Here is a 25,745-nt window from a genome sequence, read left to right on the forward strand (position 1 = left end):
TGTTCAAGTTGAAACCTGAAATAATTGGGTTGCAAATCTATAAACAGTCCCCCATACATATCTGAAACGTGTTTCATGAGTTTATACATCATTTTGCACATCCAGCCAATATTGATTTGTACTACCTCTGCACATTTATGGTCTCAGATTTTCTCAAAACTTAAAAATCATTCTTTGACCTATCTCCTGTTTAAACTTCATCCACATCTCTTACTCATCACGAAGGGAAACTAAATAGGGGAAATAGATAAGGTGTCAAGGATTTTCCATAGATTAATCCAGACAGTTATTCATGCCTGTATGTATAGTGTGCATTTTACTTTGCAGAAAGTTCTCTTCTACACTTGGCTCTCTAATATTTTCTAAATAATGAATATAAGAATGTGATACTTATTTGATAACTGTAGGGAAATTCTCCCGGTCTAATCCCTGCCAAGGAGGTGAGAGTGAGGGATCAACATTGCCCTTGGAGCTGTTAGGGATTTAGTAAATTAGCAGATTCCTGTTGACACGAGGCATAGATACATATCACCTTGTTAAAGGACTGGATGACCCTGCAAGCAGTTGATGCTAAATATTATATTATTGTTATCGCCGTTATTATTATCAATTACACTCATGGTGATTGACCTTTCTGTGTTGGTTTTACATCAAAACTAATAAAACCATTCCTTTTTAACCTCTCTTATTCCTAGTGTTCAGTCAAATAGATTGTTTTGACATGGTCATTCAATTGCTTATTATTGTAATGTTTTTATTGATCTGTTGATTTTGCATTACGTCTGGCTATTGTCCTTTTCTCTTAGGGCTCTCTTCAACTTTGTTGCACTGCACATTTACTCAGTTAAGTGTCCTTAAGAGCTGGTTAAGTGCTGTACAAAAAAAAATTATTGATGATGATGCTCATCATAATTTGTTTACTAAAACATGAAAGATTAAAATCCCTTTCAATTTTGGCCAGTGTGCGACAGCAGAAAATCAAAGAAAATGCAGTATCTTAATTCTCAAGGTTAGATTAGATGGATTTAATGCCCTCCCCCCGCCTGCCCCCCCCCCCAGAAAATAATTTCTGTAGATATGCTTTACACCACAGTACACATGGTACAAACACACAGAGTACAACATGTATAGCAAGTGTAAAACGAGGATAACTGGTGTGTTCAAACATCATATCGAAGCCATGGAAGACGTACCAGCAGGGAAACGCAAGACTGGGGCCACCTCCCTTAATAAATTCCAGCATCACTGAGACCCCAGATCCTTCTTGTGCAAACTGACTGCAGTCAGAAATAGAGGACCCATTGAGATGATAAAAGCTGAAAATATGGTTTCTGCTGCATTATTGATGTAGACAGCTATTTCATGTTTTCCTCTATCCAGTCTCGGAAGTTGACTACCCGTGTCTGACCTGTGTAAGTTTCTGGATGGCAGGTCCTTTGCTCATAGCTGAAACTCTCCAAACCAAGCAATTCCCAGACGGTGCTTGGGGCTTGGTGGTTATTGGTAAGTCTGGTGGCAGGTGTTTGTGAGGGAGAAACAGATGGTATGGTTGTAATGCCAGAGATAACAGTCGGGCAAGGGATGTCGGCACCAGCAGGTTTGCGGATAACACACATTACATTGTCAGTAAAAACTCCGGTATGAATTCCTCTTTGAGCAAGTTGTCTTTCACAATGAGTAACATCACCCAACTCAACAAGTTCTGTCTCTCCTTGATATAGGTAGTGGGTTGGGTGCTCATGGTGATATACTGCCATCCAGTTTGCAACATAGGCCTCCTGGGCTGTGATCTCTCCACCTTGCATTTTGGGTAGACACACTGGCAGCACGTTCTCACTTATTTTAGCCTTGTCCAAAAGTTTAAGCACAGCCAGATCTGAGTCCAGTGAGGAATAGTAATTGGGATGCACCAAAATATTTGAAACCTAGAGGGGCAAAAAAAAGGGGGACGTTAGAGATGCCAAAACCTGTCATGTTGAGGACAATTGCAGCCATAGCTTGGTAAAAAGTAATTGTTTGAGAAAGCTCGATCTTGTCTTGCAAGTAAGGCATCCTCTACAGAGGCTATTGGAGCATATTACAAGATCAATCAAGTATGCAGCAAGCTCAGATATTTATATTATGTCACATATATTTGTGCCTAAGTTAGGTGGGATTTTAACAAAGCTTAAAGTGTAAAACATAATGCCCCAAGTGGACCGTCCAGCACCCATATTTCATGATTAACTGTAGTCATTTTATCTAAACAACAATCTGCCAGAAGGTGAGAATTGTTTAATGAAGAGTCTCTACTGTAGCATCAAATAACCTCCTTAATAGATTTTGCTTTAGTAAAAATAAGAGTTTTACACTGCCTTTGGTCCTACCAAAGCGGGGGAAATAATGCTTGCACTTGCAGTTTTATAAATTGCTCTTGTTTGGGACAGAAGCACCCAAGTGACATGTACTGTACTTTGGCCATAACAAAACACTTCCCATATGAGTAGAATGACTCTGGAGAGCACTTTTGATTTAGCAAACAACTTCATCATAGGCAATAGCACTCACGGAGCGATGAGGATAGATTGATTTTGATTTTGGCATCCTCCTCTGGAGTAAAGCAATTTCAGCTCAGTTTGTATATCACTTGTCATTACCCCCATTGAGCAGCACAGCGGAATTGCAAGTTCAACCCATTTACCAACCAATAAGCTATATCCTTTATAGTTTGAATATTCGTTTTCAAAGGTGTGAAAACACTCAGGACATGATGTACAACCAGTAATTAAAAATGTGTTCCAGGTTTTGCATTTTACAATGTTTTGCCGCTCTAAGCATGTAAGATACATCTTCATGTTTTTTGGCATTCATTTCTAGAAAATAGGGCATTGGATTGTTGGAAAGTGCCATACCCTCAGGCGTTGCAGGTCTTTTGTCTGATCCTGGGAGGTTTGGTATTGTCTGCCCAAGACTACCTTCACATGAGCCGGATTAAGCGGGTGCTGCTTGTCCTGCTCTGCTACACAGTGAGCTGCAACCACAACAGCACGCTGGGTGACTAGGGCCCCACTGCAGGCCAAGTACCAGAACGCTGACTCCTCTGTGGCCCCCTGCTTGTCTGAGAAGGCCAAGACATGATCTCTCTGGGCATTGTCACCGGGAGCAGAAGGTGAGCGGATATATACAGCTGCGTGCCACGGCCAATGAGTCTCTGTAAGATTCTGTGCACTAAAATTTGAAACTTTACCACACACTGTAGTGAAGTCAGCGAGGAGTTGACGATTCATCAAAGAGAGAAGAAAAGAGCAGAGAGAGTATTAGACTAAAACATTAAAATCTGGTCTCTTCTGAAGAATAATGCACATTAAATCGAGTTTTAAATATTTCATTTTTAAATGTTTTTGTTTGTATTTTCTATTGTTGTATTTGCACTAGGCGTTACAGTGCCACGTTGTTGGACATGGACAGGACACAAATCATCACTGAACCTGCGTGCAAATTTTCATTCGACAAGCAATTTACACAGCCCTACAACTACGTCGCTAGCAAGTTGAAGCTGGAACACTGCTGCCCTCACCTGGTGAACAGGAGACATGGCGTCCACTCCACCTGCCAGTCTTCAGACAAGTGCGTCTGGGACTGCCATTGTGTTGATAGAGTGGAGAGGCACACTTGTATTCAATGCTGGTGTAGAGATGATGAAACCCACGAGACAATTCCTCTAAAGCAGCCTCCTCTCTTTCAGGCTGCTTATCTAATGTAAGTGGATTAAAATTTGGTGCCAGAAAATCATATAATTCATGCCTGGGTCTTAGGTCTGGTCTTTCCCTGTGGTGGAGAGATACTAATTACATGTATTGCTCTTTACACATGCATCGACGTACACACTGATGTCTTGCACCATGTGGGTCTAAGCTCAATATCATATCTTGATTTGTTAAGATTCACTGGGTAGCTGTTTCAATAATATTGAAGAAACAAAAACACGCCATCAGACTTTTGCAGGTGCATACCTTAATAACGGGTGAGGCTTCACAACCGTCTGCTTCACAAGGTCAGATACTTTTGGCTCTTGACAGGCTGTAGAAGCAAAGCGACCAGCTGATTATCAGTTAGTTGTTACAGTAATATGATCAGCTTCTCGTTAATAATTGGAGGCAAATAATGAAGTTAGTGAGTAAGAAATACAAAATTAAAGAGTCGAGTAGTTTATTTTAGACACCACAAACCCATTACTAATGTATATTAACAAGCAAATGTCCTGATTAACTATGTCATTCATCATGTCACTCATTTCCCAGATCAGATCAGATCAGATAAGACTTAGTACTCCTTACTACTACATGAACTATTCCTGGACTTTCATAGGGTCCGCAAAGCTTTTCAATAGAAACTGAGATAATTTGTGCCTCACAGCATTTCCCCAAACCAAGTTATCCAAGTTTTTTTCAAGCCGGTACCTCTCACACACTGTGGTGGCCTGCTATTCCAGGATCCATTTAAAAGGCAAGTGCTGAGGTGGTTTCCACTCAGGATGTAAGAGTTTTTACAGAAGAATTCAATCGTGTCACCTCCAGCTGGGGCAGCAGCAGGTTTGTAGTAGCCATTAGGCACTTTTGGTAGTGGGGCACAACGCCTCCTGCTTACTTTGTCCTTCCTGTTGACTGTGTGAGTGTGTGTGTGTGTGTGTGTGAGAGAGAGAGAGAGAGAGAGAGAGAGAGAGAGAGAGAGAGAGAGAGAGAGAGAGAGAGAGAGAGAGAGAGAGAGAGAGAGAGAGAGAGAGAGAGAGAGAGTGAGAGAGAAAGAGAGCATAGTGAGAAAGTAGGTAGAGCACAGCAAGAAAAAAAATAGAGTGACTGGGAGTGGAGAGAGAATAAACATGATGGATTGGACAAAGAAGACATAGAAAGATATGATGAGCTTGCATAAAGGCACTTTAACAAAACAGATATGCTCATACTGTAGGTTCATTATTGAATGGATGGAGGAACAATGGAAATGTAAACATTTTATATAGTAAAAAGAAGGAAACACACCTTTAACACAAGTGGGTACTGAGCCACTCCATGTAGCATTAGTCAGACAGATCCGCTGTTGGCTGCCAATCAGTTTGTAAGGTGGGTGACACAAATAGTTCACAGATATGAGCTGGTTTTCCACTCCATATACTGGCAGGAAATGTCCATTCGCCGGCTCCTCTGGAGGCTCGCAGGCTTGGGTCCCGGTTATTGGAGCTGTCGAGAAACTCTCTGGTTGTGAAAGATTGAAAAGTTGATGTACCAACAGCAAATGTCAAAACAAACACACGTCTGCTCCATTCTTTGGAAATTAACCTTATGTGAAAAGTCAACAAAAAAGATCATACGTTTTACATTTGCCCCATTTACACTCTTCTAATGGCATTCCTACTAGGCTCTTCCCTCTTTCTAATGCTGTCATGTTAATTCAAAAATTCCCAAGCATGAAGTGTGACCATCATTTCGGCTTTCCCACGCTGTCAAGGCTCCACGTGCCATGACCTGCTCCCGATCCTAGATGTCTCTTCCTGTCAAGATTCCCTCTACCCCCCCCCCCCAATGTGTTCCACACTTGTGTCATCGTCTCCCCCATGTGTGTATTTTAAGCGACGTGTTTGCTCCCTGATGTTTGCAGTTCGTCTTTAGCGCCGTGTGAGCGTCACAGCATTATATTCTTGTCTTCCCAGTGAATGTTTTGACCATTGCCTGTTTTTTGTGACTCTGCCTTTTGCCTGAAGTTTTTGATACCTCTGCCTGATCTGATTGTATCCCGTGTACCCACCCTTCAGCCTGATTAACCATTTTTTGGAACTTTGACTACCTGTGCCAGTCTGCTGTGTGGGTCCTTCGTCATTGTGAGGCCGATAGTGCGAACTGGCCACAATATGGACTCCACAGACTCAGACCCGGTTCGTACTGCTCTGCAAGCTCGAGGACAGCGGATTCATCACCAAGAGGAGCAGATAAGTGTGCTACAACTTCAACTGACAGACCGACAAGAGTTTATTGTCTGCGTGTCCAGATGACCTTTTTTAGCCAACCAGATGCAAAAGATGCACACACACTTCCTGCTTTCAATGATAAAGCTGTTGGCTCCAGGGTTGGAGTGAGTACAGATCCTGCTCTTCCTGTGCCGCCACCATCCACTTGTCCAAACCAGAGCGATTCTCCGGAGACTGCAGAGCCTTTTCGACACAAAATGAGTTACATTTTGAATTTCAAGCCCTTTCATTCCACTCTGAAAGAGCCAAGATTGCATTGCTTCTCACGGGCAGAGCGGAGCCCTGGGCCATAGCGGAGTGGAGCCGGGGTTCAGCGGTTTGTAACTCACTAGCTGTTATTAAGACTTACCCAGATATTTCAGGCTACATCGCCAGGTCGGGAGGCTCCCAGGTCCCTCGTCGCCTTAAGGCAGGGTAAGCGACGTGTTACAGACTATGCCATAGAGTTTCGCAGCCGACAGCGGCTGGAATCAATCTGCTCTCTGATGGTTTCTTTAACGGTCTTTCTGAAGTCCTGAAGGATCAACTGGCTCCCCTGGACCTGCCTGTTGAGCTCTATGCACTCATTGCCCTTACTACTAAGATCGACCGAAGACTTGTCTGAACGTGACAAGGCGAGGTACCGGGTCAACACCAGTGCATCTCCTCCTCAGCGGCTTTCCCAGTCATCCACCGTCCTCCTGGAGGCGTTCCTCCGAGACCCAGGTTTCTGAGCCTCCTCGGTTAAGGAGCCGATGCAGATCGGGAGAATGAGGCTGTCGGCTGAGGAGCGACAGCGGCGGATGGATGAGGGACGCTGAGTCTATAGTGCTCAACTGGGACACTTTCTAGTCAGCTGCCCAGTAAGGAGAGGAGGCACACAAGAGACGGAACAAGGTGGTGTGTCAAACCTCCCTACTTTCCAAGTTTTTTTCGCTCGCTTCCGTCAGTGGCCCATATCTGCCTTCCTCACTCTTAATCAGCCAGTCCTGGCGGATTCCGGGGCCGACGCCAACTTTATGGACATTAAACTCGCCCAAAGATTGAACCTGTCTCCTCAGCCTCTATCTGATCCTATGGACGGCAGATTATTGTGCAGGATCACCCATGTAACACCTCCCATTAGTCTCACATTTTGATGATGCTCACACTGAACTTAAGTTTTCACCTCTATCAAGCTCCCCAACATCCCTTGATTTTGGGGCACCGCTGGCTGGTCTTTCACAAACCTCAGATTAATTGGTCTACTGGTAAGATTTTGAATTGGGAGGGGATTGTTCTCACTGCGGCTCCCTGAAGGAAGAGACTGCTCCTGTTTGAAAATTGTTTCGGTGTTAAAATGACGAGCAAAGTCATGAGTGCAAACGTACTCTTTTTATCGGGCTCGGACTCAACATCCTGGGCACAACGCCCCTACAGCGATACCCAGCCGGCAAAGCAGCACCACCTGAATTCCAACAGATGGCAGTAACGTGCCATCTCAGACCTGTAACATTTTCCTTTTCTGAAATAAGTTCATTAAGTTCCAGAACTAAACTGTACTTATGTAGTTGTGTACTACGTACTTAGCCCTCCATTACTGAACAGGACAAATATTACAAATCAATCTAAAAAAAATTATGCTGACAAGATTATTTAAAAAAAATGCTGTTGTCAGTATTAAACAAACTTGTCCCCCCTCCTTTTTTTTAAAACAACAATATTGGTGTAACAGTCCGACTCAACTACAAATTAAGCCTAACAGGTGCCCGGGACAGCCGTCCAGACCGCAACTGCGTAAAGGGCCTTGCTAGGGTATTTGCAGGAGAATGGGCAGGCAAAACGTCAGAACAACTCTGAGCAGCGCATTCTCTGTGACCACTCGGCTCTTCGCTCAGCATCTCTGGGCTGGCATGGCACGCAGGGATGGAGGGGGTTAAGCCAGTCTCTTCATTTTGTCTTTTTTTTCCCCTCTAGTCTCTTCGGGGGTGTGGGCCTGTGGCATGCTTTCCAGATGAGTTCCTGGGTTCTGCGGCAGTGCTGGCTCTGCCACCCGCATGTCAACTCTGTTTTGGCGGTACAATGATCCCTCTACTTCTACCAGATAGGACCGTGGAGCGACCTTCTGTACACAGAATCCGTGTCTCCAGATGCCTGTTCGGTCTCCTGGTAGCAGCTTCATCCAGAATGCTTCGCCTACCGTGAGTTCAGGTAGGTCCCTTGCTGATTTGCCATAGACCACATTGGAGACCTGTCTGTGACGCAGCTGGTCCAGTACCCAGGTCACCACACATGGCTCCAGTAGCCTGTAGACCACAGGCAACTCGGTCTTCAAACGCCTTGACATCAGGCACTGGGCCGGACTGCTGTCCATACCCTCTGTTGGTGTGTTATGCCACTGCAGGATTGCCTTCCAGGCATCACTGCCCTCACAGAGGGCTTTCTTGCACAAGTTTTTGGCTGTCTTCACAGCAGCCTCAGCCTTACCATTAGCTTTGGGATGGCATGGTGAGGAGGTGATGTGTTCAAACTCCCAGTCTGCAGCAAACCGCTGGAATTGGTGGCATGAGAATTGGGGCCCATTATCAGAGATGACCTGGTAAGGCTGACTATAGTGAGCAACCTGAGCCCTGCAGTGTTTTATTGTGGTCTCAGCTGAGAGGTCTGGAAGAAGGTCAATTTCCCAGAAATTAGAATAATGGTCGACTAGCAAGAGGAAATCTTTGCCACCATGCTGGAAGAGATCTAGGCTTATAATCTGCCAGGGGTGTGTTGGCAGCTCATAGGACATCATTGTCTCCCTCTGTTGCTCAATGGCATATTTTTTGCAGACAGTGCATTTGCCTACAAAGTCCTTGATTTCCCTCCGCATCCCCGGCTAGTACAGTGTGTCACGTGCTTGTCTGTAACAGGCCTTGGTTCTTATGTGATGAGAGTGCACTTGTGCCAACATTTCAGGGTGAAGTGATCTGGGGATGATGACTCTTTAACCTTTGAATAGTACCCCATTTTGAATACTGAGCGCCTCCTTAAATGCCCAATATTCCCTTGCTGCCAGTGAAATTTCATCTCTGTGTTCAGGCCAGCTGCACAGAGTCACAGATTTCACAGCCTGGAGTTGCTCGTCTTTGTCAGTGTGCTGCCGGATCTCTACAAGTCACTGGTCTGTGACATTGAGGTAGTCAGCCTGGTTGAGCTCCACATCCAGCAGCTCCGTCTCTAAACTACAGACAGCGTGCTGGTTGTGCATGGACCCTGCATGTGTGTTTGACACTGGCCCTGTTGAGGGTATCACTCATGTGCATCTCTGGCCCCGGCTTATACACCACCCTGCGGTTGTAGCTTTGCAGAGCCAGTAGCATGCTCTGCAGACGCTTCGGGGCACTCAGAAGGGTTTTGCTGAATATGGTGATGAGGGGCTTGTGATCGGTCTCTGCTGTAATGATGTCGAGTCCATACAGATAATGGTGAAAATGCTGGCATGCAAACATAATGCTGAGGCACTCCTTTTCGATTTGAGCATAATTTTGCTCTGTTGGTGTGTGGGTCGTCTAAGCGAATGCGACAGGGCGACCCTCCTGCATCAGGCAGCAGCCCAGGCCATGCTGGCTTGAATCACTCTGTATAGTGACAGCCTTTGCATGTCATGTCATAGTAGCACAACACAGGCGTTGTTGTCACCAGCTGTTTTATCTCTTTCACTGTTGCATCATGCTTTGGAGGCCAGTGCTAGACTGTGTCCTTGTCCATGAGTCTTCTCAATGGCTCGCAGACCTCCGAAAGCCGTGGCAGGAATTTGGCCAGGTAGGAGACGCATCCAACAAACCACTGCACATCCTTCATATCTGATGGGGGTGGCATTTCCACAACTCCGAGTGTACAAATGGGTCCTTTCGGGTCCATTTGTACACTCTGAGTTAAATTAACACTTAGGATTTTACTGACAGGATGTGCCCATGAAAGAAGACCTCTGGCACTTTGAATGTGAGCATTTTTTTAAGCTAAGTCACAGCTTGATCTGCCTGCATCGGCCCATTAGGGCCAGCAGCTTGGTATCATGGTCTCGGTCTGCCTCTTCATCTGTTTCGCCGAAGTCCATGATGAGAATGTCGTCAGCTTTGAACCCAGCAGCTTGTGCTTTTTCCGTTGGTACACTTCTGTGGACACAGACATCAGAGGGAAGCGTCAACCAGCATTTTGGACCCCAGGGCATCAAAAAAGTGGTCAGGTAGCTAGTGGGCTCATTAAGCTTGCATTGAAGGGAGGCATCACTGGCATCCATGAGAGTGAAAACCCTTGCCTTAGGGAGCTTCTAGAGTACATCCTCTCGCATTGGCATGATGTAATGTGATCGCCTCAGCGCTTGGTCGAGGTGCTTTGGATCAATGCATATCCACAGCTTGTCAGGTCGCTTAACAATCACCATATTGCTAATTCAGTCTGTTGGCTCTGTAACTGGAGTAATATGGCCCTCCACTTCATAATGGTCGAGCCGTGCCTTCACTGCTTTATGCATAGCGACTGGAACATTGCGAGGTGCACTCTGGACTAGCCGAATCGCTGCATCCAACTCAAAATGCACCTCACTTGGCACAGAGTCAACTGGGGCAATGAAAACATCTTGGTATTTGCTAACCAGCGTGTGCTTTGTCAGGGGCCTGGCTTGAACATTGTCCACAGCATTGTCTGCTGGAATGGTAAAATGCATGAGCCCAAGACGCTCACAGGTGGACCCTGGCCCTGAGAGCAACATCCGGGGCACAACGCCCCTACAGCGATACACAGCAAAGCAGCACCACCTGAATTCCAACAGACAGTAATGTGCCATCTAAGACCCGTTACAAAAATTCCTGAGATATTGTTTTCCCCAGCTACTCTTCAGCTCCACCTCATGTTGGGAGTAAAGATCAAGAGACTGATTTCCCTGATCTTTCCGGCGTTCCCTCATGCTACTGGGATTTAAAGGTCTTTAACAAGTAGAAGGCAAAGTCTCTACCTCCATATCGACCTTATGACTGTGCCATATATCTTCTGCCTGGCACCACCCCTCCCAAGGGCCGACTGTACTCTCTTGCTGGTCCATAGACACAGGCCATGACAGAGTATTCGGTGCTGGGATTATCCAGCCTTCCTCCTCGCCAGCAGAGGCTGGTTTCTTTTTCGTGGGAAAAAGACAAGACCCTGCAATGACTACCGGGGTCTCAAAGACATCACCATTAAGAACAGAACAGGTACTCCCTCCCTCTGATTTCCTCTGGTTTTGAGCTCCTTAAAGGAGCTAAAGTATTTACTAAACTAGATTTACGCAATGCTTATAACTTGGGGTTAGAATCGGGGGGTGGGGGGAATGAATGGAAGACTGCATTTAACACTCCTAGTGGTCACTGTGTATCTTGTAATGCCTTTTGGTTTGACTAATGCTCCAGCTGTTTATCAGGCTGTTAATGACATTCTTTGAGACATGTTAACCAATTTTTTGTTTGTATCTGGACGATATTCTCATCTTCTCCCCTGATAAAGTCCCCCATGAGAGACATGTGTGACAGGTGATCCAGTGCCTGCTGGACAATCAGCTTTACGTTAACTGAGAAGTGTGAATTTCATGTTTCCACTGTCATTTTTGGGGTTCATTGTGTCTGAGGGGGAGGTGAAAATGGAACCGGAGAAGGTTTGCGCAGTGAATCACGAAAGAAAGGAGGAACAAAGGTTTTTGGGTTTTGCTAACTTCTACAGGAAGTTCATCAGAAACTTCAGTACTATTGCTGTTCCATTGCATGCCCTAACTTCTGCCAAGTCTCCGTTTTCCTAGAATTCAAAGGCTGAAACCGCCTTTCAGAGACTTAAGACGGTGTTCACCACCGCCCCTGTTCTCTCCTTTCCTGATCCGGGTCTCCAGTTCGTGATGGAGGTTGATCTGGGAGTCGGAGCCATCCTCTCTGAGGTCTGTTTAAAGACAAAAGACTACACCCTTGTGCCTTTCTGTCTAAAAACAATAAAAAAATAAAAAAATAGATAAATAAAAAAATAACTTTCCCCAGCAGAAATAAATTATGATGTGGGAGACGGGGCACTACTATCCATCAAGATAGCCTTGGAAGAGTTGAGACACTGGCTAGAGGGGGCAGAGCAACCGTTTCTTGTCTGGACTAATCACAAGAACCTTGAGTCCCTGAAATCTGCCAAGACTCAACGCCCAACAAGCTAGGTGGGCTCTATTCAATAGGTTTAATTTCTCCATCATATTGCCCTGGGTCTAAAAATGTTAAGTCAGATGATCTTTCCAGACTATTTTCCCTGAGTATGAACCCAAGGCCAGTTCTGCCATCCTTCCTGCTACCTGTTACTTGGGAGCAGTCACATGGGTGATAGAAACCAGGGTTAAAGTGGCCTTAAAAGACTGCTCTGGTCCTTGGGGGGGGGGGTCCCCAGGTCCCCAAATCGATTGTTTGTGCCTTCTGTGCTCCGTTCGCAGTTCATTCACTGGGCCCATACCTCTCTGTCATCCTGGAATTAAACGCACCCTCTTCATCTGTCAACGCTTCTGGTGGCCGGCCATGAGAAAGTAGGTGAGGCATATGTGGCTGCCTGTTCCAAGTCTTCCAAGCGTCCCTCTATGGATCTCTTCCATTCTCTACCTGTGCCACACCACCCCTGGCCAGACATAGTATCTGTGGACTTTGTTAGTGGACTGCCTCTCTCAGAGGTAATACCACCATCCTCACTGTGGTTGATCGCTTCTCCAAAGCAGCAGACAGGTACTGAGAGGCCAGAAGGGCTGCGGCTTCAGTGGTCACAGAAGCAAAAACTTGGGTGTGGGTGGAGTTCAGCGAGGCTATGGAGGAGGACTTTCGGTTGGCCTCAAGGAAGTTCTGGCAAGCCATCCAGCGACTCAGGAAGGGGAATCAGTGGTTGACTCAGACTGTGTTCAGCTGGGGGGGGGGACTATTGACACGGACTGGGGGTGTTGTCGAGCGGTGGAAAGAACACTTTGAGGAGCTCCTGAACCTGGCTAACATGTCATCAGTGGAGGAGGAAGAGTCTGAAGACTCAGAGGAAGCCCCATCCATATCTCTGGCGTCTCTGAGGTAGCTAAGAAACCCCTCATTGGCAAGGTGCCGGGTGTGGATGAGATTCGCCCTGAGATGCTGAAGGCTCTGGATATTGTTGGGCTGTCTTGGCTGACATACCTCTTCAGTGTCACGTGGAGGTCGGGGACAGTACCTGTGGAGTGGCAGACTGGGGTGGTGGTTCCCATATTTAAAAAGGGGGACTAGAGGATGTGCTTCAATTATCGGGACATCACATTGTTCAGCCTCCCTGGGAAGTCTATTCTAGGGTGCTACAGAGGAGCCTCTGACCGACTGTCGAACCTCGGATCCAGGAGGAACAATTGGGATTATATCCTGGCCGTGGAATAACAGACCAGCTCTTTACCCTTGTGGAAGTGCTGAGGGGGGCATGGGAGTTTGACCAGCCAGTCTACATGGGTTTTGTGGACTTGGAAAAGGCTTATGACCATGTACCCCGGGGCAGTTGCTACAAGCCATCCGGACTCCGCCAAGGTTGTTCCTGGTCTCCGGTTCTGTTTGTGATATTCATGGACAGGATCTCAAGGCATAGCCAAGGTGACGAGTGTCCATTTTGGGAACCTCAGAATTGCATCTTTGCTCTTTGCAGATGATGTGGTTTTGGTTGCTTCATCAGAGTGCGACCTCTAGCGCACACTGGGGCGGTTTGCAGCTGAGTGTGAAATGTTAGCCCCTCCATGTCTGAGGCCATGGTTCTCTGTCAAGAAATGGTGAATTGCTCCCTCCGGGTTGGGGATGAGTTGTTGCCTCAAGTGAAGGAGTTCAAGTATCTCGGGGTCTTGTTCATGAGTGAGGGTAGTATGGAGCGTGAGATTGACAGGCAGATTGGTACAGCATCAGCAGTAATGCAGATGTTGTACTGGACCATTGTGGTGAAGAAGCAGCTGAGCCAGAAGGAAAAGCTCTCAATTTACCAGTCAATCTTTGTTCCAACCCTCACCAATGGTCATGAGCTTTGGGTAGTGACCAAAAGGGTGAGATCACGGATAGAAGCGGGTGAAATGAATTTCCTCCATAGGGTGTCTGGGCTCAGCCTTAGATACAGGGTGAGGAGCTCGGACATCTGGAGGGAGCACGGAATAGAGCCACTGCTCCTTCATATCAAAAGGAGTCAGTTGAGGTGGTTCGGGCATCTAATTAGGATGCCCCTGGGTCCCTTCCTTTAGAGGTTTTCTGGGCACAGCCAACTGGGAGGAGACCCTGGTGTAGATCCAGAACTCGCTGGAGGGACTACATATCCAATCTGGCCTGAGAACGTCTTGGGATCCCCCAGGAGGGAGCCAGAGGGCATTGCTGGGGGGAGGGATGTCTGGAGTGCCCTACTTAGCTTGATGCCACCGTGACCCGTCCCCAGAGAAGCGGCTGAAGATGAATGAATGAATGAATATCTGTAATGCTTTCAATGTTTCTTTAGCATCTGTGGTTCCGAAATGAAATCCTTTCCCATTTTCCGTGGAGGTATGTTTTCATGGGGCCATGGAATACAATCTTTTAAAAACCTGTCCGTATAACCCTAGTCCCTCAATCAGACTGTGCACATAATTTCATATTATCTGTCAATTGTACTGGCCAGATAGTTTATTGATGGCTACTACTAAGTACGGTAAGAAGAATGGTCATTCCTGCAAATTGAACCAGAAAGTAGCTCGGTGATGCAATCAACCATTTTTGGAAACATATGAAATTTCAAGTAATAACTTTTAACTTTAATTTTCATTGACACTTCCAAATACTGGTTTAGCTAACTGAGCTAAGTTGAGTGAAACATACCTGAAGATAATTTTCCAAAGCCCTGTTAGAAGCTGTTGTAAAACTGTGTAAGCAGTCGCATCAATTTACCAAAGATGGTTATGAGGAAAAATCAATAGGTCACTGTAATGTTGGATTTTAGTTAAACAATATACTGTGTGTGGTTTGTGTATTTTTTAATTTCTTTGATTTGGTTGGGGGGGTCTGTAGGCTGGAAGCCATGCCAAGGCCTACAGGTTACCTCACTATTTTCTGTTTTGTCGACCTGTGTTGTAATGTTTGATTCTGTAGAGTTTGATGGGTTTGTGAAATGTTTTATTTCCCTATTTGTTTGGTATGTGTGTTGTAATTTGATTTTTTTTCTATAGAGTAAAAGAGGGGAAAAACTTGTTTTCAATCAGGTTTTGCAACTTTGAGGGTATACTCATGTTCCCAAAGGTCTCTGCAGTCGGCACACATTAGGTTCTCACCAGCAGCCCCCGCACGAATCTTGTTCCTGCCCACGGCCATGAATACAGCATAAAAGCAAAGCTTATTACCCACCACTCTTCTCACATCGATGCCCCGTGTATCCAGCCACGCAAACACAGTGGAAGGAGTGAAGTGGGTCCATGATGCAGGTACCATGGTGCAAACAGGGGGAGGGACTGCACACTGGATTGAGAGAGGGCAAAGTCAGGGCCAAACGGCATACTTTTGAACAATACACAGAAAGATGGCTCAATAGATAGATAGGTAGATAGAGATTTAGATGCAGATATATGTACTTATACACTACATGGCCAAAAATATATGGACATCTGAACATCACACCCATATATTGTTTGTTGAACATCTCATTCCAAAAGCATAGGCATTAATTTGATGCTAGTTCTCCCCTTTGCTGCTCTAACAGCCTCCACTCGTCTGTTTTCCACTAGATTATTTTAATGTGAGGTCAGGCACCAATGTTGGGGAGAAGGCCTGGCACTCAGTCGGCGTATCAGTTCATCCCAAAGGTGTTGGAAGGGGTTGAGGTCAGGGCTCTGCGTAGGCCAGTCAAGTTCCTCCACACCAGACTTGGCAAACCATGCCTCTGAACCTCGTTTTGTGCACAGGGTCATTGTCATGATCAAACATTAAAGGGCCTTCCCCAAATTGTTGCCCAATTTGGAAGCACACAATTCTCTAGGATGTCATTGTATAATATAGCATTAACATTTTCCTTCACTTGAACTAAGGGGCCTAGCCCAAACCATGAAAAAAAATAGACCATTATTAATTCCCCACCAAACTTTAAAGTTGAGGCTATGCATTCGGGCAGGTAGCATTCTCCTGATGTCTGCCAAACCCAGATTCATCTGTCAGACTGCCAGATAGTGAAGTGTGATTAATCACTCCAGAGAACATGTTTCCACTGCTCCAGAGTCCAATAGCAGTGTGCGTCACACCACTCTAGCAGACACTTGGCATTGCACATGGTGATCTTAGGCTTGTGTGCAGCTGCTCAGCCATGGAAACCCATTTCATGAAGCTCCTGATAAACAGTTCTTGTGCTGAAGTAGCTTTCAGAGGCTGTCTGGAGCTCAGTTAGTGAGTGTTGCAGCTGAGGACAAACGATTTTTACATGCTGCAGCACTTGGTGGTCCCATTCTGTGAGCTTGTGTGGCCTACTGCTTCATGGCTGAGCTGTTGCTGCTCTGAGACATTTCCACTTCACAATAACAGACTTACAGTTGACTGGGGTAGATCTTGCATGGCAGAAATTGGATGAACTGACTTGTTGGAAAGATGGCATCCTATGACATTGCCACGTTGAAAGTCACTGAGCTCTTCAGTATGACTCATTCTACAGAAAATGTTTGTCTATAGAGACTGCATGGCTGTATACTTGATTTTATGCATCTACCAACAAATGGATGTGGTTGAAATAGCCAAATCCACTCATTAGAAGGGTCGTCCATATATATTTGGCCATACTGTATATGTTATAATCTTATTCCAAATATCCAAATATTGCTAGATATACCAATATATATAGATGTACATATGTTCTAAAAGAGAGAAATAAATGCAGTTAAATACATCTTTTTTGAGAAAACGTGATGAAAGAGAACATTTATGTAACAGTTATGCCTTGAGAATACACTGTATACACACACACACACACACACACACACAACAGTGTGTGTGTGTGTGTGTGTGTGTGTGTTCTCAGTAAAAAGTTAAAACAGAATCTTGAAAAAAATATTATGAACATTAATGTGTCACTCCCAAAAGAGAGAAAATTGGTACCTGCCTGAATTACCCTGGAAAGTAAAAACAAAGCCATTAAAGTTGTTGTAGCCATCTGAGACAAACAGGATGTGCAGCATGTTCCCCGAGCTTTTTAGTAGAGGAGGCACCTGCTCACCGCAGAATCGACCAATGACTGGAGAGCTCAAACTGGCACCATCACGCACTTCAACATAGTCATAGTGACAGTTGTGGTCAGCCTCCAAACTCAACATTGGGAACCTGTAACAAAACCATTAGAAGAATATTTTTGTACTCTGTTATTTATTTATTTTTTCAATTACTTGGGTGTTGTTTTTACATAAAGTAATGCAAGAGCTATAGTTGAAATGCACTGGGTTAGATGAAATCTCCAAGGTAATTGAAGGGTTAGGGTGTATTATGGGAAATAAATTACTGGTTGGTGGAAAATCACAGTGATCAACGGTAGAAAATCACAGTAGCCAGTGTATCACTGTAAGTTATTTTCCCTGATAAAGGAAGCAAACTTTTTTAACCATTGACTATATAGGAATGAAAAAGGTTAAGGATTATGTCTTAATATATTGATTAATAATGGCAAATGTTGAATCATTAATAGAACTGTGTGGTGCTAATTAATGAGATTTTTTTCTTGTGTTATTTGGTATGCACATACGATAATGTGTCATAATTTCCTTATCCTTCCATTTGAATTCAATCAATCGAGTTTACTTGTCTTTCATTCTCCTATCTGGTTTGTATTTGACTGTCAATGCTGCAGTATCCATTTACTCGCTTCAGCCCTGTCAACCCTACGTTAAAAACGAATCTGGACCACCTCTGTACAGTGATGAGGCGCCAGATTAAATAAAGAGCTTCAGTTTGAATTTGAACTAGACACATTGTTGTGAAGCCAGTCCATATGCCAAACCACTACAGTTTCAGAGTCGAGCAACGTTATCCAGTAGCAAAAGTTAATCTTCCATTACCAGTATATGTGCCCGTGGCCTTTATGTGCAGGCGTGATTTTGCCTGTGTTTTTTTTTTTTTGGGGGGGGGTGAACTACGTCGGATCTACCATACGGGCTACCTGGGCATGTGCCCAGGAACCCGTAAACGTAAAAGGGCCCTCCGCCATGGGAGAAAAAACAATGTATGCGTTTTTGTTTGTTGTTTGGTTTTTTTTTGTGGTTTTTTTTTAATGTGGGGCTCCACAGATTTATGACACAAAGCTTTGCCCATTCTCTTGATAATTATTAATGAAATAAAAGTTGTTTACAAGAAAATTAAGTCTCTCGACCCTGAGAGCAGGATAAGCGGTTAAGATAATGGATGGGTGGATGAATGGATGGATGATTGATTATTATTGTAACGTGCACGGATAAGTAGACACGTTGGCCACTGGCTAACTGGTCTGCCTCTTTAGTCGAGCGGTCAGCGATGTCTCCCGCGGTGCGGGAGCTACGGGTTCGCGTCCCGGCTGCGGCAGTTCTTGTGGTTGCCCCCCGGATACGCTATATTGGTGTTAGGAGTGGGATGGTGAGATCATAAGGCCATCGGAAGCGTATGTGCCCAGAGGCGTGAAGGAGCGGATCTGTTTAAGCGCGGGGACGCGCTTCCCGAAGGAGGGGGGTATTGTAACGTGCACGGATAAGTAGATACGTTGGCGGCTGGCTGACGGGTCGGACCCTTTAGTCGACTGGTTAACGTTGTCGCTTGCGGGTTGGGAGACACGGGTTTGCGTCACGGCTGTGGTTCCTGTGCTACACCCCGAATACGCTGCATTATGTTGCTGAGATGGCTGGGGAAGTAAGTGGTGACTGGTGAGCAAGCGGCAATACACTGTATAGAGATTGGCCGCCGGTCAAGGGGGGTGGGCATAGAGAGCAGGTGGCTTACATTGCACAGATTCAGGATCAATCAATCAATCAATCAATCAAGTTAATTTTTTCTTAAGCCAGGTCAAGGTTAAAAACAGTGGAATTATTTTTTACATGAGCCGCTATCAGTCCGGTTGTATCAGAGAGAAGTGTGCGGGAAAAATATCCAAGCAGCAGAAAATGGACGGCGTTAACCCAAAGAAAAGAAAGGAAAAGGAAGTGAAAGAAGCGGCCACCAAAAAAAAGCCCCTCGAATGAGCAGAGTTTTTTTTTTCTTCTAAAAAGCGAAACAAAGTTAAGAACGGGGCATTACGATGGAGGATGTCGAGCTAGTAAGTGGTAGCGATAACTTGGAAGCGTCTGACATCGGTACAGCCTCAGCTAGCTAGCAACGAGAACGTTAGCCTGGAAGTATTTAGCTCCAGCAGCGACACACTGCCTCTGCTAGGGGTACAACAAGATGGGGAAAACGAAAATAAACGGGAGAAGGGAGGGAGGGAGCTGGATTTTGAGGACTTGCTCCCAGAGTTTGCAAAGAAAAAGTCAAGAAAGAAGAACTTTTAAAGGTAAGAGCCATTTGATTATGTTGTCTGCGTTGAGTAGTATCTGTTGTGATTGTTTGTTGCTGTATATTGTGTGGGTGAGTTTATTTGACATGCTGTTTGCATAACATGTATTGCATCACTGTGATGTGATGCTGCTATATTGTATTGGAGTCAGTTTTTCAAATCCATCATATGATAGTTTTTGCATTTCTGTGTGAAGTTGCCTAGCTCATTGAGCCTTATTTTGAAACCTGCATTCAGCTGTACTGTGTGATTACATTAGGATGACATTGTAAGCCTATTATCTAGTCGGTCACATTATTATTTATCAGTAGCAACTGGTGTGCTGTCTGCTTGGGTGGTTTTCCATTAACACAAATATTGCCATAGTCTAGAGTCATACACTGCCTTGGGATGATTTAATCCATTGTTTCCTTGTCTTGTGATTTGTGAGTGAAGTGGCAGTACTTGGTCTATCGAACTGTGTGGGCATACCTGCTTAGCTGGACTGGTTATTCAGCCTTTGACTAATAGGTGTGTCATTATGGTCTGGTGGATTTGACATGCCAGCTTGACTGGAAGCTCAAAATAATTAAGGTTGGGTTTAATAGCTGGGACGTGGTGTATGTGTGTGTGTGGGGGGGTGAGCTTCAGTGCCCAGGGGCCCCTGGGGGTACTAATCCAGCCTTAGCTGTGGAGGAGAGAAGTGTCAAAAACATGTTTTTATCTTTCTGAAGGGATATTCACATTTAGCCACAGACTGCAACTTGCCATTCACAATGCTATGGGTGGGGGGGGGGGTTAAATGAGGAGAGAAGGAAAAGGAAGTTTTTAGAAACCCCAGTAGTGCAGTGTTAATTGGGCACCAGCCCATACCTCATTTATAAACCATTTGCAAGCAGTCAGCATAACCCTTGGCCTTTCCTCAGTTTCATTTTCGGCTTAATTTGGTCACACACGCACACACACCAATTTCTCACCAGCACCCCCTGCATGAATCACGTTCCCTCGGCCATGAACTTGTCTGGCTGCTAACTGCTCACCATTCCATTGCTTTCTCCACTGCCACCCCAGCAGCATGCCCTACTGGCTAGTGTAGAGAAAAACATTTTTTTTTTGGATTTTTTTCTCCCCAGTTACACTTGGCCAATTACCCCACTCTTCCGAGCTGTCCTGGTCACTGCTCCACTCCTTCTGATCCGGGGAGGGCTGCAGACTACCACATGCCTCCTCCGATACATATGGAGTCACTAGCCGCCTCTTTTCACCTGACAGTGAGGAGTTTCGCCAGGGGGACGTAGTGCGCGGGAGGATCACACTATTTCCCCCAGTTCCCCCTCCCCCCCGAACAGGTGCCCCGACTGACCAAAGGAGGCGCTAGTGCAGCGACCAGGACACATACCCACATCTGGCGTCCCACCCGCAGACACGGCCAATTGTGTCTGTAGGGACGCCCGACCAAGCTGGAGGTAACATCGAGACTCAATCTGCAATCCTCGTGATGGTAGGCAATGGAATAGACCACCATGCCACCCAGATGCCTTGTGTACAGAATTAAAGTTAAGGGCACACTGAATAATGACAGATTCTCTCTAAATGAAAAAAAGTTGCTGTGGTTGCTAGAACCAACTATTTCAGCTGTAAATATGCCTTGCCTTCTGGTTTCTTCCCACCAAAGACATGCATGTTAGATGAATAAGAGTCTCTAAATTGTTAATTGGTGTGAATGGTATGCGAGTTGGGCTCTGTTATGGACTGGTGACCTGTCCAGGCCATTTTCGTAATGTATGCTGGGGTAGGCTCCAGCCCACTGCAACCCTGAATAGGGGGGGGGGGGTCCGGGTGGTATAGTAGTATATTCCGTTGACTACTAATACGGGGATTCGAACCGGCAATCCCTGTGTTACCTCCGGCTTGGTCAGGCATCCCTACTGACACAATTAGCCATGTCTGCAGGTGGGAAGCCAGATGTGGGTATTTGTCCTGGTCGCTGAACTAGCGCCGCCTCTGGGCGCCTGTTCGGGGGGGGGGGGGGCTGGCGGGATTAGTGTGCTCTTCCCACGTGCTACGTCCCCCTGGCAAAAGTCCTCACTGTCAGGTGAAAAGAAGTGGCTGGTGACTCCACATGTCTCGGAGGAGACATGTGGGAGTGGAGCAGCGACCAGGATGGCACGGAAGAGTGGGGTGATTGGCCAAGTACAACTAGGTCGGAAAAGGGGGGGGGGCTGAATTGGGTGTATAGACAATGGATGGATGGATATTAAACTTGCATTCAAACCGTAGTCTACCAAAAACAGACCTGCAAAAGCAGCTTTTTTTTTCTTTTCTTTTTTTACAAAAAGGGTATACCTGGGAATTTCATGTCACACACAAGACTACATATTCACATCCAGTATACCCACTGCTCTTGACTTTGTACTCGGTTAAGACACTGGCACTATTTTGAGCTCTGAAGGAAGAGATGGAGACAGAAAACTGACATCTGCATGTCGAATTAATCTTCATGACTTGTTGGAACATCGTTTTTTATTCCAGGTAAAATATTTGGCTCAATAAATATGGTTTTCAAAGAAGGACCCACCGTAGTTCAATGCTGTGGCCCTGCTGCACTTGTACTCTCCATTCACATCGGGCATTTGTTGGGTAACTTTCCAAGGCAATGTGACCCTGGGCCCGCTGAATAACCCCACCACATGCTGACAACAAGAGAATTAGTCACATTTAGTTAGACACAGCAAATGCACAGTCCTGTTAAAGAAATGTTCATTGCAAATGAGCATAGAGGAATTGTTTTTCTGTTTCAAGTTGGGATCAGCAATTCAAATCCAAAAGGATAGACAACTTCCTAGAAATTAATTATTTTATTTATTTACTTTATGTGTGATTGAAGTGAGTGTGTATGTGGAAGACCAAATGAGAATGAGAGGAGAAGGACATTCGAAATCCTGCAAAGTTTGGGAATTATGACCTCGGCACATCAGGACTGGAGGTTAAATTTACATTTTTTTTTGTGTTAGACTAAACTTAGGATAGAGGTTGTTGTTAAGTAGTTAGGACCAAAGTTAGAATTAGGGTTTAAGGAATGAGTATGAATAGATGAAAGAGAATCAAATATCCTCCAAAGCAACAAGTGTTGGGGATGCTGCGATTTGTCTTTTTGTGTCACTCAAAATTACAGTTGCAAAATTCTATTTGCAATTTAATTGACATGTCATCTGTAAGTCGAATACTTTGGATGTGCTCTACATTTTGAGAGTAAAGCTGTGCAAAACAAAACTTGCATCTTCCTTAAACTGAAATGTAGAACCATTTTACAGAGTATATGAGTATATGTACAATCAACCTCAATTAACACAATCTCACTGATCCATAAGTTATATAACTTATCTCACAATATGTTTAAGATTTCATTTCATAACATCCCATAATTATCGGAGTTTCACATTTTCCTACATAATCAATATTTTAAGATGAAACAATGATGGATTAAGAATATTATTCCATGTCTACTGAAATGTCCAAATCAAAAATATGCAACTCACATCTGCAGTCCCCTCCACTCCACCCTTGTCTACAGTCTGTGCAAAATCTCCCTCTGATGAAGAAGTCATCATTGGTTTGCCATGTTCCATTGTGACAACTTTTGCAATTTTCAAACAGGCTACAGCCTGGTAAGGAGAAAGAAAAGAGATGAGGGTGAGCAAAGTGACCGTGTCAAAGATCCTAGCTGCTGACACCTATTTCAGTCAACCCCTCCGGTTATAATATGAGGTAGTGTTGCGTTTTGGATTGAGATGATTGTAACTTAGCACAAAGTTTCTTCCATACCACCCCTTCCCATATGTATTGATAGATGGTTGAAATGAGAGCCGCTGCAAAATGTTTTACATTTTACAATAGTTATTTGGAGGAGTATCTGAGTTGACCATGACAGGGTCATACCTGGGTGGATGATGCAGGGATCACACTCATCTAGAGCATTGCGGCAGCAGGGAACAGTGTAGCCCACCTGGGACCCTTGTGCAGGACATCTACACTTGATCAGGTGATATTCACAACATGGCCGACACATACTGCTCCACTCAGAACTTGGGCAATTGTTTCCTCTCTCTTCTGAGGAGTTGAAATAAAGGAGAGATAGTGGATAAATCTATAAACTAATGTGCATCGATGGCATTTACATCGCCAATGCATTATATTATATATATATATATATATATATATTTTTTTTTTTTTAATAACTGAGTAGAGTTTTGCACAAAAACAGAAATAAATATGTACTTGAACCCATTCCCAATTTCCCAGTGTGCATCTTATAATTGCTCCAGAGGATGGTAACATGGGTAAAATGTTTACAAACGTTCAACCACACGTACAATGCAATATAATGCATGCATCACACCATGTTAGTATCATGGAAGCATATTTTTTTACCCTTTTGTTATGATAAAAGGCTTTCCTCCCAACAAGGAGGTATCGAGTTTCTGAATACTCACTTTACATAACTGCTTACTTAATTTGAGCTTTACTGAGTTATGTGTCACTTGATATAAGTACTCCCTGGAGGAGTGTGTATCCCAGCCTGTGAGATGCTCGCCTTTATGCCAGCTTCTCCTGTTTCTGCAAAGCACACTGGTCCATGTGCCAGGCCAAACACAACGGTATTCAATGATAATTCATTTACATTGTTTTCACTTTGCTGTTGGAGCTTGGAAGTCTATCATTCAATTGTGAATGGAACTGATACAACTCAGTGAATTTAAACTATATCCTATGTGTATTGGTATTCACTGTGTGAAAAGCATTGCTTCTCTATATTTGGAGAGCCAGCCCATCAGAACCACTGTAGCTATGCCACTGGTCTCCCTTGCCCGCAACTGCAAAATTAAAGCAAACCGAACTTTTCACTCGACAAGTGCTGACTTTGAGAATTATTTTTGCTGTAGAAAAATTCTTCCACAGTATTAAAGTTACCAAAATCAGCAGTGCAAACCAAAGGCCAAGAGGTCCAAAGGAGTTTGTGTGTGTGTGTGTGTGTGTGTGTGTTTACAAAACGAGAAAATGCATTGCATCCAGAGTTTAAACGTCCACGGTAGGTTTCACCCATCTAGTATTGGAATACTGTGTTAAATCAAGTGTAAAAGTTTCTCATATGCTGGTTCTAACAGCTTTATTCATAAACTGTGCTTTGCATGACATGCTTTCAGGGGATTGGCCAGAATTTCGTTTCGTTTCTTTTATTTCGAATATGCTAAAATAACAAAATAAAACTCTGTAACAACACAAGTAATAACTGGGCCATGTTTGAAAAGGGCGTAGGATGAAGTAAAGAACTTTTCTGGTCCTACCCCTTTCTTATACTTTATCAATCAAATCAAACCAAAACAAAACTTTCAAGACAAAACAAAAGTGGGGAAAAAAAGAAAAGAAATGTCAATGCATAGAGATCAAAATAAACAAAACGGTACAAGTCAAACAAGGCATGTATCAAATCATGCTACTCCAGTCCACCTCTTTTGTTCATCCAACCTATATCTATTCAATATATTGTTTAAACTTACTTATTGATGTACACATCTTAATTTCTTTTGTACAGTTGTTCCATAGATTGACTCCTTTGATGGATATACAATGAAGTTTTGCATGTGTCCTCCCTGGTTGTTTTTTGAATATACATATTCCTCTGAGATCGTGTTTTAGAGTAAGCGGTGAGTGCTGTATACTGATAAACTGTGTTATTGGTAGTCATATGTAAACATTCTAGCTTTTCAAAGACAGCTTTCATAGACAAATATCAAACAGCAGAAGTGAGGGGATTATGACTCATTTCAATGACATAGCAGTCAGATTAGTCAGCACTATAAAACCACCATAATGAGCTCTAGTTTAAAAGATGGCAACAATCTCAGAACAGGTTAAGAAATAAAAAGATTATCCCCAATATTATTCAAGAACAGCAAAAAAACAAACAAAAAAACAAAGCTAAACAAAACAGATGTACAATGAAGATGTATTTTCACTTACCAGCTGGCCATGCTGTCACATGGAGGCAGAAAATGAAGAGGAGGCAGTGCAGTTTGGAGTCCCAGAGAGAGGACATTGGTACTCTCCATGTGATCAAGTTAAGCACGTCAGTAACTACACTCATTGTAACTTCTTCTCAACGGTAAAGCTTCTAAACATTACTAGCACAGCATACCTGCAGGTCCTCTTGAGTCTGCTGGAAACATGGCATCGCTTTCATTCGAGAATTCTCTATCTTCGTGCAAAAAGAAAGCTTTTCCTCCTTATG

General features: G+C 44.4%; 1 protein-coding gene across 4 annotated transcripts; it reads right to left on the reverse strand.

Annotated features, from left to right (window-relative positions):
• Window positions 1-1,067: 1,067 nt before the first annotated feature.
• Window positions 1,068-25,745, reverse strand: pamr1a (peptidase domain containing associated with muscle regeneration 1a). 4 transcript variants are annotated; one of them, XM_056278968.1, is made up of 12 exons: window positions 25,478-25,745; window positions 23,396-23,566; window positions 22,996-23,121; window positions 22,035-22,149; window positions 17,186-17,289; window positions 15,337-15,447; window positions 5,016-5,228; window positions 4,440-4,643; window positions 3,993-4,059; window positions 3,557-3,807; window positions 2,892-3,232; window positions 1,068-1,925 (listed from the first exon to the last, which is right to left on the reverse strand). In XM_056278968.1, exons 1-12 carry the CDS (start codon window positions 25,599-25,601, stop codon window positions 1,356-1,358), a joined length of 2,397 nt encoding a protein of 798 aa, XP_056134943.1. In that variant the 5' UTR covers window positions 25,602-25,745; the 3' UTR covers window positions 1,068-1,355. The 4 variants fall into 4 exon arrangements, with proteins under 4 accessions (XP_056134943.1, XP_056134942.1, XP_056134941.1 ...); XM_056278967.1 differs by having other exon boundaries at window positions 5,016-5,213; window positions 17,072-17,289; XM_056278966.1 differs by having other exon boundaries at window positions 17,072-17,289.

Source organism: Lampris incognitus, chromosome 4, assembly GCF_029633865.1.
Source record: "Lampris incognitus isolate fLamInc1 chromosome 4, fLamInc1.hap2, whole genome shotgun sequence".
NCBI classification, from domain to species: domain Eukaryota; kingdom Metazoa; phylum Chordata; class Actinopteri; order Lampriformes; family Lampridae; genus Lampris; species Lampris incognitus.